Below are 12,175 nucleotides of genomic sequence, written 5' to 3'. Positions count from 1 at the left end.
TTTGAAGATTTAAAGCTATGAAAAATAAAATGATCCTATTAAAAACCACTGTCTTCATTAAGCTTTTCTAACTTTATGAGAACAAATTGAGACATACAAAAGTTAATTAAATTCAAGTTCATTTAACAAAGAAAGGTAAGGAAAGGTAAAATATGTATGGCCAAAGTAAGTACACTATTATTTGAGGCTTATCTCAGGTTAGGAGATACACTCATTTCACAAATGGGAACAGACATCTGCATAGCCCCACTGCTCAGGGCCTGATGAACGGTCCTTCCAGACCCCTTCCCCAGTTTGGCATCTAGAGAGGACCAGGCCAGAGATGGCCTGGATCTTAGATTCAGAGCGCTGGTAGAGCCACTCAAGGTAATTTTAAATTGAAACGATCGCTTTTATTTCTCTTACCCTTAAATTGAATGTCAAACTTTTACCTCTCAATTTGTTACAAATAAAATGCAAGTGAGAGGGTTGGTGGGTTTTTTTTTTCTTTTTTGATTGATTTTAGGTGATAAAATCTCATTTTTTAAAAAGACAGTGGGCCCATTTTGTATTGTGCCCCAAAAGGGAAAAAAAATTTTTTTAACTAGCATTTAGAAACTAACTACCCCCCTTAGTGATGACAGAGCTTCTGGAATGTGTAAAATGTGGTAGGACAATTTCTTTTCCCAGTCAAATATTCCTTGGGTATATGAATATGGAAAAGAAAATTTAAAAACATATTATTTGAATATACAGTGTGTTCCAGATTCTGAGTATATATATGGATATATATATATATATATATATATATATATATATGAATGTGTATATATTTTAAGCTCGAAAGTAATTTTTAAGTGACTTACTCTTGAGCCTCAGCATTAATGTAAATTCTAAAAGATCACACTTTTTTTTAATCCCACCACCCTAAATTTTTTATTTACATCAACTGTATTCACCCATTTTTTTATGTATTTGATGTAAAGGTTTTATGCCTCAATAATTCTGAATCCGAAGGCTTAAAATTTCAGCGGAAATAGCCTGGGAGAGGTGCCTTCAGTTAGAGGAATGTTGTTATTTTCATTCTCAAGCATCCTCTCTGAGGTCCTACTTTCACTGGGGATCATTTACTAACAAAGTAACATCAAACTTCAATGGCAGTCATGTTATTTGACCCCCCAAATTTCAGCAATGTGTTTAAAACGGTTAAGCCAAATACAATGGAAAAGAGTTAAGAGGAAGTCCCATCTAAAATGAGGACTATCCTGGGGCGCCTGGGTGGCGCAGTCGGTTAAGCGTCCAACTTCAGCCAGGTCACGATCTCGCGGTCCGTGAGTTCGAGCCCCGCGTCAGGCTCTGGGCTGATGGCTCAGAGCCTGGAGCCTGTTTCCGATTCTGTGTCTCCCTCTCTCTCTGCCCCTCCCCCGTTCATGCTCTGTCTCTCTCTGTCCCAAAAATAAATAAACGTTGAAAAAAAAATTTTTTTAAATAAAATGAGGACTATCCATTGCAAATGATAAGCTGGTAAAGACACATGAGGAAGTAAATTATTGTTCCAAGGAAATCTTGATTGAGAATTTAGAAGTGAATTTTTCACAGCAGCCCTGGAACTGCAGATATTAAAGCACACAAGTTATTGTTACAGACATAAGAGGCATAAAAGAAAAACATACATTTGGGCTGTACCAAAAATGTTAGTTTCCCAGATCACATAATCCAGAAGGTGGGCTTCAGTTGTGCACAAACAGCAAATTTTGACATTTTACTATCACATAGAATTAGAAAACCGAAGATAAGAATTAGAGCTTCAGTATAAACCACACGAGCACATAAACCCATGTGTATAAAAGTAAACACCTATATGTATCCATAGATCTGCAGGGAATATGAAATAGCCCATGTGTTTGTGATTAAAGCATGGTTGCCTGAGAAATCTGTTAAAACAATTCCTACAAGCGCCTTGCCTTGGCAGAGAAGTCCAAGAAACCTTACATAGGGAAAGCTAGTCATCGTGAGTAAATGCCAAAACTTTAGCTGGCTTAGTTAATAAAGCTTACAAAGGAGCAGAAACCACACCACTGGTCCCTATGAATTGTGACCTACCTTCTATATTTCAGCAAGTCCCATATCTGTTCTCCATAAGATTTAGCATTTTAATGAAGACACACATTGTTGACTCTTATTTTAACAAGGAAAAACAAGAGTCCGTTTAGTTTTTTGGGCTCTATAATATTACATAAATGTGAAATTTTAAGTTCACTGTGATTCTTCTATGAACTCGCACCCTCTTATTTTTAAAAGTGACATGGGGCGTCCTTGGAAACTTGCCTTCTGGGATTCAACGCTTATATCAATCAAGTGAAAAAGGGTTTTGTTTTTTTTTTTAAGTATATAAAAGGGGGAGTTTGGGCCCTTTATTTAAAGTCAAAGTAAAGTCTTAATTAAGAAAATGTATAGTTTGTGCCTGAACTAGTAGCCTTCATTCCTGATTGTTGTGTGATAGCGGTAGTTTTTAAATTTCTTCTCTTCTTGTGTTTGGTAGCTCATTACTTTTTTCTCACCTTCTTCCCTTTCCCTCTGCCCACCCATTCCCCACTTCCAAATGCTCTTTCTGGGCGCTAGAAGTCCAGCTCATCCACCACCACTGGGGAAAAGATCACAAAGGTGTATGAGTTGGGGAATGAGCCGGAGAGAAAGCTGTGGGTCGACCGATACCTTACCTTCATGGAAGAGAGAGGCTCCCCCGTCTCCAGTCTGCCCGCGGTGGGCAAGAAGCCCTTGGACCTGTTCCGGCTCTACATCTGCGTCAAAGAGATCGGAGGTTTGGCACAGGTGAGAGTGCGAGTGAGTGAATGAGGAGACGTTGTGCGTAAGCTCCCAAAGGTTTCTTTGTACTTTTTTTTTTTTTTTTTAAATAAAAAGCTAAGCCCATGGGATTCATGTCTGTGTGCTGTGCGGGGAGAGCACTGGGGTGGGGCCCTGGGCCTGGCACCAACTTGTAGTGTGACCTTGGCAGGTCACTTTTACATGGACCTCCATTCTCATCTACAAAATGAGACGGTCGGCTGGATTTTTCTTTAGGTTCCCTGACAGCTCTAGAAATCTGTGGAATCTGCCAAGATTTCATAGTAAATGCTCCAGGAATGTTTTGCAAATGACCAAATTAATTGTCCAGATCAGTTCTAAATCCAAAGCAATTTATTAAGAAAACGAAGTCCTGTATCTCACAGCATGTCCACAGTGCCCGAGTGGTAAGAGGGGCATTTCTGCACAGAACTGGGGCTGGGGTGCAGGAGGGGTGGCATCAGGGTGTGGAATTTCAGAAGGTACTCTTCAGGCTTGCGCGGTGCCTCCCCTGCCCCTGCCTGACTCTCTGAACCAGTGCTCCCCTAAACTTGGTACCCTGGGGGCCAAACTTTCCTCCCCCTGGTCCTGGCTCTGCTGTGGTCTGGAGTCTAGCACATGAGTGCATGTCCTGCGAGAGGAGCAGGGAAGGGGTCCCAGGTAAGTGCTCACTGCGTGCTGGGCACCATGCTTTCCATTTGTTCTGGCATGGTCTTTCTGAACACCCGTTAAATGCAGGCGTCACCAGCCCCAAAGAGGAGAGGACACTGTAACAGAATGAAACAGGGTTGGGTGGCCCAGGGACTCTCAGGGTAGCTGTAGGCCAGGTCTGTCAGATTCTAAGACACGTGCCCCCCCCCCCCCATCTTCCTGTAGCTCTCAGGCTGGTTATCCGTTAGCATTACTTGGGGAGGGAAGAAGAATTACTTGGGGAGCTTTAAAAACCTGTCAGCACCTGGGCTCCCACCCGGATCACTGAAAGGAGCTGCTCTGGGCCCAGGTGGTCCAGTACACAGTGTGGGACCCTGCACTCCGCCCCGGTGCCACAGGGTCGCTAACCATTCGGGAGTGAGTCACCTAATCCACGGGTACCGCTGAGGGCCCGCCTTGCTCTCAGCGCCTCGCAGCTCTAGGGGAAGCAGGCCAGGCCTTTGTCCCTAGCCTTCCCGGAGGGGCCTCATCCCACCAGAGACCTTCCGTGTACGCCCGAAACCAACAGAGCTTGAGCCAAGGCTTTGCAGAGTCAGGTGGTAAGTCGTACATCGCAGACCAAGTGCATGAGTGGTGGTCAGTGGAGGGAGAGCTCAAGATACAAAACTCTCTCCTACACCTAGAACTTTCCTCTCTGCACCTGCTCCCCCAACCTTTCCCCTCTATCCTAACCCCGTGGCATAGATTTTTTAGAATCCTCAGGACACTGTACAGTTGGGTTTCACCCTCACAGAAGCATAGAGCTTGTCCAGACCCCTTACTTTTCCTCCGTCGACAGCGGGAATTACCTACCATGTTGGGTCTGTGGGTGAGGTTCATTGCCTACCTGGCTAACAAGGGCTGCTTGAGCCCAGCTGTGATGCACGATGGTGAGCCGCGTGGCCACGTTGCCCTTCACCCCGTCTTGATTTCTGCCTGGCCGCCCTGAGCTGCAGTCAGAGTGGGCACTGGCAGCCACATAGAGGTCGGTGCAGAGCCTTGCTTTTCAGGGCAGCCCAGGCAACATGCCTCTTATCCCTTCGGAAGCATTTCGCGAGCATTTTGTTTATCACACACCATTTAGTACTAAGTAAATGGACATAAAGAGCTTTGTGATAAAGTTTGAATCCAAAAATTGAACATTTCATTAAAAACCACTGTCGCCTTAACATTTAACCATGCTCCTTACTTAGCGCCAGGTGCGTCTAAAGGCAAAATATTCCCCAAATATTCGCAGGTCTGTGTGCTTCCTTCGAACGTCCAACCTTGCTTAACTGTCCCAAGTGGAAACCGAAAGTTAATGCCTCAAGTCCTTTTGTAGCATCCCAGGATTTCTCTCCTTTTTTCTCTTCACGTTGCGGCTCTATTCTCTGCAGCCTGAGCGTCAGTGGGAACCCTGCGTGGCTCTGCCCCTTCCCCAGCTCGCAGGTACCCACCGCGTCGGCTCGCTCGTGGCTTCACAGAGCCACCCAGGGTGGATGGCTGGTGCTGGCTTTCCAGTGAGGGGCCCTCTGCCCAACACCCTAAGAAAGTCTCCCGTGAGAGAAGAGATGCAGGCTAGAATTACAGGGAGCTTGGGCTGGTGGAAAGAAACACTGTTTTTCGTATCAGAGCTCAGCACTTAAATTGCAAAGTAGTTCTGTTACTGCTTTTTAAGTTCTTTTTCGGGTGCCTTTTTTTTTTTTTTTTTTTTTTTTTTTTTTTAAGATGAGAGGTGGGCTGGGGATGAGCGCGGGTGAGAGTGTACATTTGCTCAAAAAAATCGCGGGCTCTGAGCAGCAACGGCCTGGAATGGTGCGACGCATTAGAAGGCACACCAAGCAGAAGAATCGCAAGGAGCAATGCTTTTTATGTAGCTCTCAGCAGGTCCCTTAATGGTTTTATAACTGTAAATGCCGTCTATGCACTACTGAGTGGGAGTAATGAGCATTCGTTAAGAGAGGCAAATGAAAAAAAAAAGTAAACCAAGACATTAAGTGCTTTTTTTTTTTTTTTTGGTCTCCTGGCTTTAAACAAGCCACTTTGCTGCAAACCAATGATCCTGCCTTTTTTTTTTTTTTTTTTTGCTAGGTTAATAAAAACAAGAAGTGGCGTGAGCTGGCAACCAACCTAAATGTTGGCACTTCAAGCAGTGCAGCGAGCTCCCTGAAAAAGCAGTATATCCAGTACCTGTTTGCCTTTGAGTGCAAGATTGAGCGCGGGGAGGAGCCCCCGCCGGAAGTCTTCAGCACCGCGGACACCAAGAAGCAGCCGAAGCTCCAGCCGCCCTCTCCTGGTAAGCGGGAGCACTACACTTGTCGCCGGGGAAAGGCGAGGCACCTGCACCCCCACCCCCACCTGCACCCCACCCCCACCCCAGGGCGCTGGAGGCCACCCGCCACTCATGTTCTGAGAAGGCCACTTCACAGTAAAGCAAACAGAACGCGGGATCTCTGAGGACAAGGGGCGTTTTGTTGTGTTCTGTTTAATTGAACCCCCCCCCCCGGTCGGCAGTGCTTAAGGGAGGCAAGCATGCGGTTTGGGACGCTGCCCTCTGGGGCCAACATTTCCAAGGCTTTCTGTGGAATTCTGAGCTGTAGACCTTTATTCCTTATACAGGTATTTAAAAACATCCCGTCTAATTCTGTCAAAATAAGTATCCCCAGTAACCTTTTATTCCTTGTACAAGTATTTTTAAATATTCCATTTAACTCTGTCAAAATAAGTGTCCCCGGTAACCTGTGCTCATACTTTTGTGCTACTAGAAAATGCCACCCTATAGGTTTGACAGCCAGTTCCTACCAGCTGTGCCTGTGTCAGCGACACTCAGAGTTGTCTGTTAGCAAAATGAAATTTGGACTTCTTTTTACTGTCCCCTGCTCAGCATGTTCTCACTTGTAGGGAATCTAGCAAACTGTCACGGTAAAGGTCCATGCAGCCCTATTTCTGAGACCGAATAGCCCATTAGCTCTGACCTAGAGGCCAGGAGTCTTAGGAATACTACCTAGGAATAACGCAGTTCACCTAAATCCTCATAAGCAAAACCAAGCGAATGCCTTCTCTCCTGTCTCTCCACTCAACTGTTCGAGACCCTGCCATTCTCTCAGCTCTCCTGCTAGTCTTAGTTCTACCTGTTAGCGTTTCAAATTACTGACTCGTTATATTCTAATAAATATAGTATTCAAGATAGGAAGAAATTTACATCCTCCTGAGTTCTGGGTGGTGACCTCACTCAAGTCCGATCCAACCGTGTTCTTGTCTTTCTGGCCACATCCAAGCCCTGTGATGGGGTCAGCACTTTGCTGTGCTGTCCCACGTACAAGGTGAGGCTGGCCGTACCTGCCACTGTCCATCACACAGGATTGCCCTGGGATCAAATGCCAGTATTTCTTAGGCACTTAAAGTGTGCCAGGCACCTTTCTAAGTGCTTTTCCATTCAATCGCATCCCCCCTATGATGCACAGATACTGTCCCAAAGTCCATGAGAAAACTAAGGCACATAAAATCTTGACTAACTGGCCCCAGATCTCCTGCTAGTGAGTGCTATCCAGCCCTGGCATTATGCCTAGACCTACTGTATTCCTCTGTCCGTATTTGAAATAGCATTGTAACAGGGAAGCCTTTTGCACACACAAGAAGGTGTCTGTGAGCCAAAGAAAGAAATTGTTTTCTTTTTAATTATTTCCTCTTGCTGCTTTCTGGATGACAGTGCTAGTACCTAAGGTCATGAATCAAGGGATCTCACATCGCTACTTCCGTAGGCCAAAGCGCACTTGCAGGGAATACACCTCGATATATATTTAGATCTGACAGTTCTGAACACAACTCGAAATCCTCTCCAGCCCCACCCTTAAGGATTCGAAGCCTTTGTAGTTACGGTGTACCTTAAAAACTGTGAAATCTAATTTTAAAAGTCTCACAACATTACATCCCGTTCACAGAGTAAAACAAGCCGCCTGTGAACGGCTCTGAAACTATTTTTCCTAAATAAAAACTCAGTGGGGTGTAGGGACCAAAGTGGCGATGTCTGCAAAGATGTAAAAGTATATTTTATTTGCCGGGGAAAAGCTCGTGTCACTGAATGGGCAGCACTTCTGTATGGAGAATGGCTCTCCCAGCGTGACCAGCTTCAGTACAAGAAATCCCGCTGAGGCATAGACCCTTCAGAAAGCGTAGGGCCTCTTCTCTCAACAGTCGGCTCTTTTCCTTTTTCCCTTTTTTTAAAACTACCGTTTTTGTGGCCACATTATCGTTTTAACTGCACAAAAGAGCTCGGATTGCAGATGCACTTCTGATAGCACATTCTTCTCAGTGGTCCCCATGGTCCAAAGGCTTGTGAAACAGGAAGCAGGGGAAGGAGGGCGTCCTGAGCTGAGCCTCCCAGTCAGGGCGCGGCCCAGGCGGCCCCGTGCGGAGCACACGGGGCCAGCCTGCCTCCTTACCTGTTCCGTGCGCCGCTCGAGACGCTCCGCTCAGCCAGACAGGAGGACACACACGCTGGTCAGTAGGGTCCTGACCGACATCAGCCCCATAACCAAAAAGCCACGCTCCTGCCTGGCATCCGTTAAGGGAAACGACTCTGAAACATTTTTATCGTCAAAGAAAGAAAACAAATAATAATAATTGTCCCCAACCGTTAGCCATGTTAGGGTTTCGTATACTACAAAATTTTTAAAACCTAATCTTCAGCCAGAATTCGTGTTCTTAGAAGTCCGTCTTTCCCATAAGAGGGTAATTGTAGCTTCTTTCTTACCAACCAGCACCTCCAGGCAAACTAAACTAAAAGATTCCTGAGAAACATGCCAGATTGCTCTTCACAGGGCCGCTCGGAAGCAACCCAAATCCCGGATCATTTGGCCCTGTTAGCATCGTGAGTCGTCCACCCGGCCCCCCTTTTTGAGGCGACGTGGCTGACGTGGCCTGAGATTCATTTCTGCCAGCCTCTGGGAGGTGTCACCCCTCAGCCCTTGGGGGCGCGCCACGATCCTCACTCGTGAGTGGCCGTGTGGCTTCTCCTGCCCGAGACCCGTGTGGCTGTCTTCCAGTGACTAGAGCAAGTCCACGAGAGAAAGCTCCCGAATGAAAGCCGGGCAAGGCCTGGGGTATGGTTGCACCTCTGAGGCACCAGTGGGGATCTCGCTATAATAAGCCCGTAAAAGTTTGTGGAGTTCTGCTGAACAGCTGCGGGAATCGGCCTCCCCAAGTGGCCCGCGCGGCCCGTAAGCTGGGTGGGGGGTCGGGGGGTGGGGGGAGCAAGGAAGCTCGCACATTCAATTAGTGAGTCTGTAACCAAAAACCCATCCATCTTTGCTGGCAGGTGGCTGACTGCATTTCTATTATTAGCTGACAGGTGATGTCACAAAACCTGTCATGGATCCAGCTAGGGAATCCTCAGCGGAAGATAAATGAGAAAGGGGTTCAGGTTATAAACAAAGGTGCCCTCCGGGTGACCTCTAGTCGCTGTAGACCTGGGACATATCAGCTATTCTCCCTTCCCTCCTTCCCGCAACCCCAGCCAGAAGTAGGGCACCAGGTTCGTGCTGTGTAAATTATCTTCCCAGTTAGGAGTCTGGCTGTACAGTCTGAAGTGTGTGAATGTACTTAACCTTCCATAACCTTTCCATTGTTTACTTTCGAGTATACATTTGTAGCTTCTGGCAAAAGGTAGGGATATCCTAGAGAGTTGTGCCAGCCTCATCTATTAACGGAGCTTCAAGAGGTTGCATTCATTTTTTTTTTTTTTTCCTGAAAGGAGCAGAAAAAACACTGGCAAGAGGGAAGAATTTTTCCATTTTTTTTTTTTTATTAGCTGTAAATGTGAATACTTGTAAATAAGGGTCATTCTGAAATCACAGCCTGTGAACCGTTTTTCCAAAGAAGCCGTATAGGCTTGCTGTGGAGCCTGTTCTGTGATTGAAGAAGCACGTTAATTTCGGGGCGCCCGGGTGACTCAGTCGGTTGAGCGGCCGATTTCGGCTCAAGTCATGATCTCCCAGCTCGTGGGTTCGAGCCCCACGTCGGGCTCTGTGCTGACAGCTTGGAGCCTGGAGCCTGCTTCGGATTCTGTGTTTTCCGCTCTCTCTGCCCCTCCCCCACTCATGTTCACTCTCTCTCTTCTCTAAAAAATAAATAAACAACAACAACAAAAGATTTAGAAAAAAACCCAGAAGCACGTTGTTTCTCCTGCCAGCTCTGTGGGGCAGTCACGTCAGTAGGATTATCCTTACGTATTAATAGAAGACTGCTTTTTTCTTTTATTACCATCTACCTTTTTAATATGTCTTTCCAGGGTTTCACCAAAGTTTGGTTTATAAACATGCGTTCCTAAGCTTTTCTCTTGAGATACTGGCATGAAAAAGATTGTCTACTTTTAAAGTTAGTCCTCCCGGCATCTCTGGGAACTTCCCTGAGTCCCTCTAGACCCAGGCACCCTCTGGTCCCAGGCACCCACAGGACACCTCATACAGAAGGCAGGGCCCTGGCGGCCAGGGTCGGGATTCATCCCCCAGCCGGCCAGGCCCGGGCTGACCTGAGCTCATTGGAGACGTCTGTGTTCAGCCGAGGCTTTTTGAGTAGAAGTGCTGGGCTCGTTTCTATCTCTGACTCCTTCCCAGTGCACTCTGTCGTCTCCAGGGATTTGCGGAACCCCGTTTACTCTGCAGTCAAATGTGGCTGGTGGTGATTGTAGGGAGTCTTGGACAGCTTGTAAGAAAGGGACTATAGCTAATAACTTGTACAGTATCATCACTTACAAGCACTAGTAATTCTGCCATATGTAATGGCTCTGAAAGCATTTATTATAAACCGCATGAGGGCAGGAATTTGTGTCTCTTTTGTCAGTTTTGGACACTGGCGTGCCAGGGGTAGAAATAAAGCTTGCAATATAGTAAGCGTGTTATTTATCCAGTTAAGTATTTGTTTCATTAATAGATGAAACCAATGTCTGTTGAGCATCTAACCTGCAGAGGCCTATGATAAAGCAAGACCCCTTAAAATACTAGGTTTTCCAATAAGATGCGTTGAAATTTTGAAAAGATCTGCTCAATTCTGAGTTCTGTTATTATAATGTAATTATAGTTAAAGCCGAATCTTGGGACTCTGATAATGACATTAAAGAACTCCAAAGAGCATGACTTCAGTTTTTGTAATAACAAATCTGATTCCATAGCTCTAAAAATGACTCTGTTAATGACAGAGCATAGACATATCCAGACATCGAGGAGGCATTGAAGTGACATAAGGCTCGTTACTAATTTGTGTCATTGCATTTGAACTTAAACATTTCTCATTGCCTAAGACCTGGTACTCATTTTTCTAATTTTTTCCCCTAAAATAGCACAATAGTCCATCAAATTGGTGTACCAAATTTTTCATCCTGTTTTTTTTCTTACTCTCAGACATTTAGATTATCTCCATTATAAGCAACACTGAAATAAACATTTTTCTGCCTAAAGCCTTTTTTTATATTAGATTATTTTCTTTGAGATAAATACCCAGGAAAGCAATTACCCAGTCAAGAGGTATAAATATGTTTTATGGCTCACAAATGAAGTATGTTGCCAAATAGATTACTAAAAAAAAAAAAAAAAAAAAAAAAGAAAACAAAAAAACCTTTTACTAATTTTCCCTATAAAGAATCTAAGAGCAACTAATTTTACTACGTCGTTACCAGTAATGGATATTGTTACTATTTCTAATAAGATGGTGTCTTGTTTTCCATCCTTTTTTTTTTTTTTTTTTTTTTTAAATAAGTAGGGAGGATGAGCTTACTCGATAACCCCTAGTGTCTTCCTTACTTTCTTACTCCTCGTCCCAGCGAACTCAGGGTCCTTGCAAGGTCCTCAGACCCCCCAGTCAACCAGCAGCAATTCGATGGCAGACGTACAAGGCGACCTGAAGCCACCTACCCCAGCGTCTACCCCGCATGGACAGATGACCCCAATGCAAGGTGGAAGGTGTGTACGGTAGGAGATCTCCGTGAGCCCCACAACATCGTGTTTATCGATCCCGTAATGTCCTGGAACAGACTGTAAAAGGGCTGTTATTGCCTCACGAGCTACCAAGTGTCGACCAAGAAATTACATCCGTGTAATTTTTCGGATGGTTTTTACGTGAAAAACTTTCAAGTTAGGCGCGTTTCCCGATCGGGCATTTGGTGGCACCTCCTGATATTTCGTTGCGCTTTCCTTGTCCTCGTCTCTTCAGAAGCGGTACAGTCAGCGTGCACGACCCGTTCTCAGACGCCAGTGACTCATCGTTCCCAAAACGGAACTCCATGACCCCGAGCGCCCCTTACCAGCAGAGCATGAGCATGCCTGACGTGATGGGCAGGATGCCCTATGAACCCAACAAGGACCCCTTCGGTGGAATGAGAAAAGGTAAATGCGGAGGGAGCAGACTAGGCCCAGAGGGCATTGTCCTCTCTGCCACCACGCAGCCAACCCACTTGCCCGTTAGAGACGTGTCTGAGCCACAGCTCCCCAACCTACTAGATTTCTGGCCTCGGGAAAAGTACTCAGTAGCTCTGTGCCTCAGTTTCCTCATCTAGGAATTAGGGCAATAACAAGACCTGCCTAAAGGATGTGACGAGGATTGAGTTCATGTACAAAAAGCCCACTGAAGAAATGACTGGTGCACGCAGTGGCACGCGTGCTCCTGGCGCTCCCTCGCGCTGCACGCCTTG

The 12,175-nt window shown here is 45.8% G+C and overlaps 1 protein-coding gene across 11 annotated transcripts in view; it reads left to right on the top strand.

The window, feature by feature from the left end:
• The window catches only part of ARID1B (AT-rich interaction domain 1B), a 457,423-nt gene that overhangs the window by 426,948 nt on the left and 18,300 nt on the right, over window positions 1-12,175 (top strand). For all 11 annotated transcript variants that reach the window (XM_040448795.1, XM_040448794.1, XM_040448793.1 and 8 more), the window contains 4 exons: window positions 2,602-2,811; window positions 5,584-5,788; window positions 11,309-11,447; window positions 11,698-11,870. In XM_040448795.1, the coding sequence (XP_040304729.1) occupies window positions 2,602-2,811; window positions 5,584-5,788; window positions 11,309-11,447; window positions 11,698-11,870 (727 nt within the window). The remainder of the gene's footprint in view (window positions 1-2,601; window positions 2,812-5,583; window positions 5,789-11,308; window positions 11,448-11,697; window positions 11,871-12,175) is intronic.

Source organism: Herpailurus yagouaroundi, unplaced genomic scaffold, assembly GCF_014898765.1.
Source record: "Herpailurus yagouaroundi ecotype Mexico unplaced genomic scaffold, PumYag 198, whole genome shotgun sequence".
Lineage (NCBI taxonomy): Eukaryota > Metazoa > Chordata > Mammalia > Carnivora > Felidae > Herpailurus > Herpailurus yagouaroundi.
The sequence above is the reverse complement of the archived record's forward strand: the minus strand, read 5'-3'. Positions and strand labels throughout refer to the sequence as shown.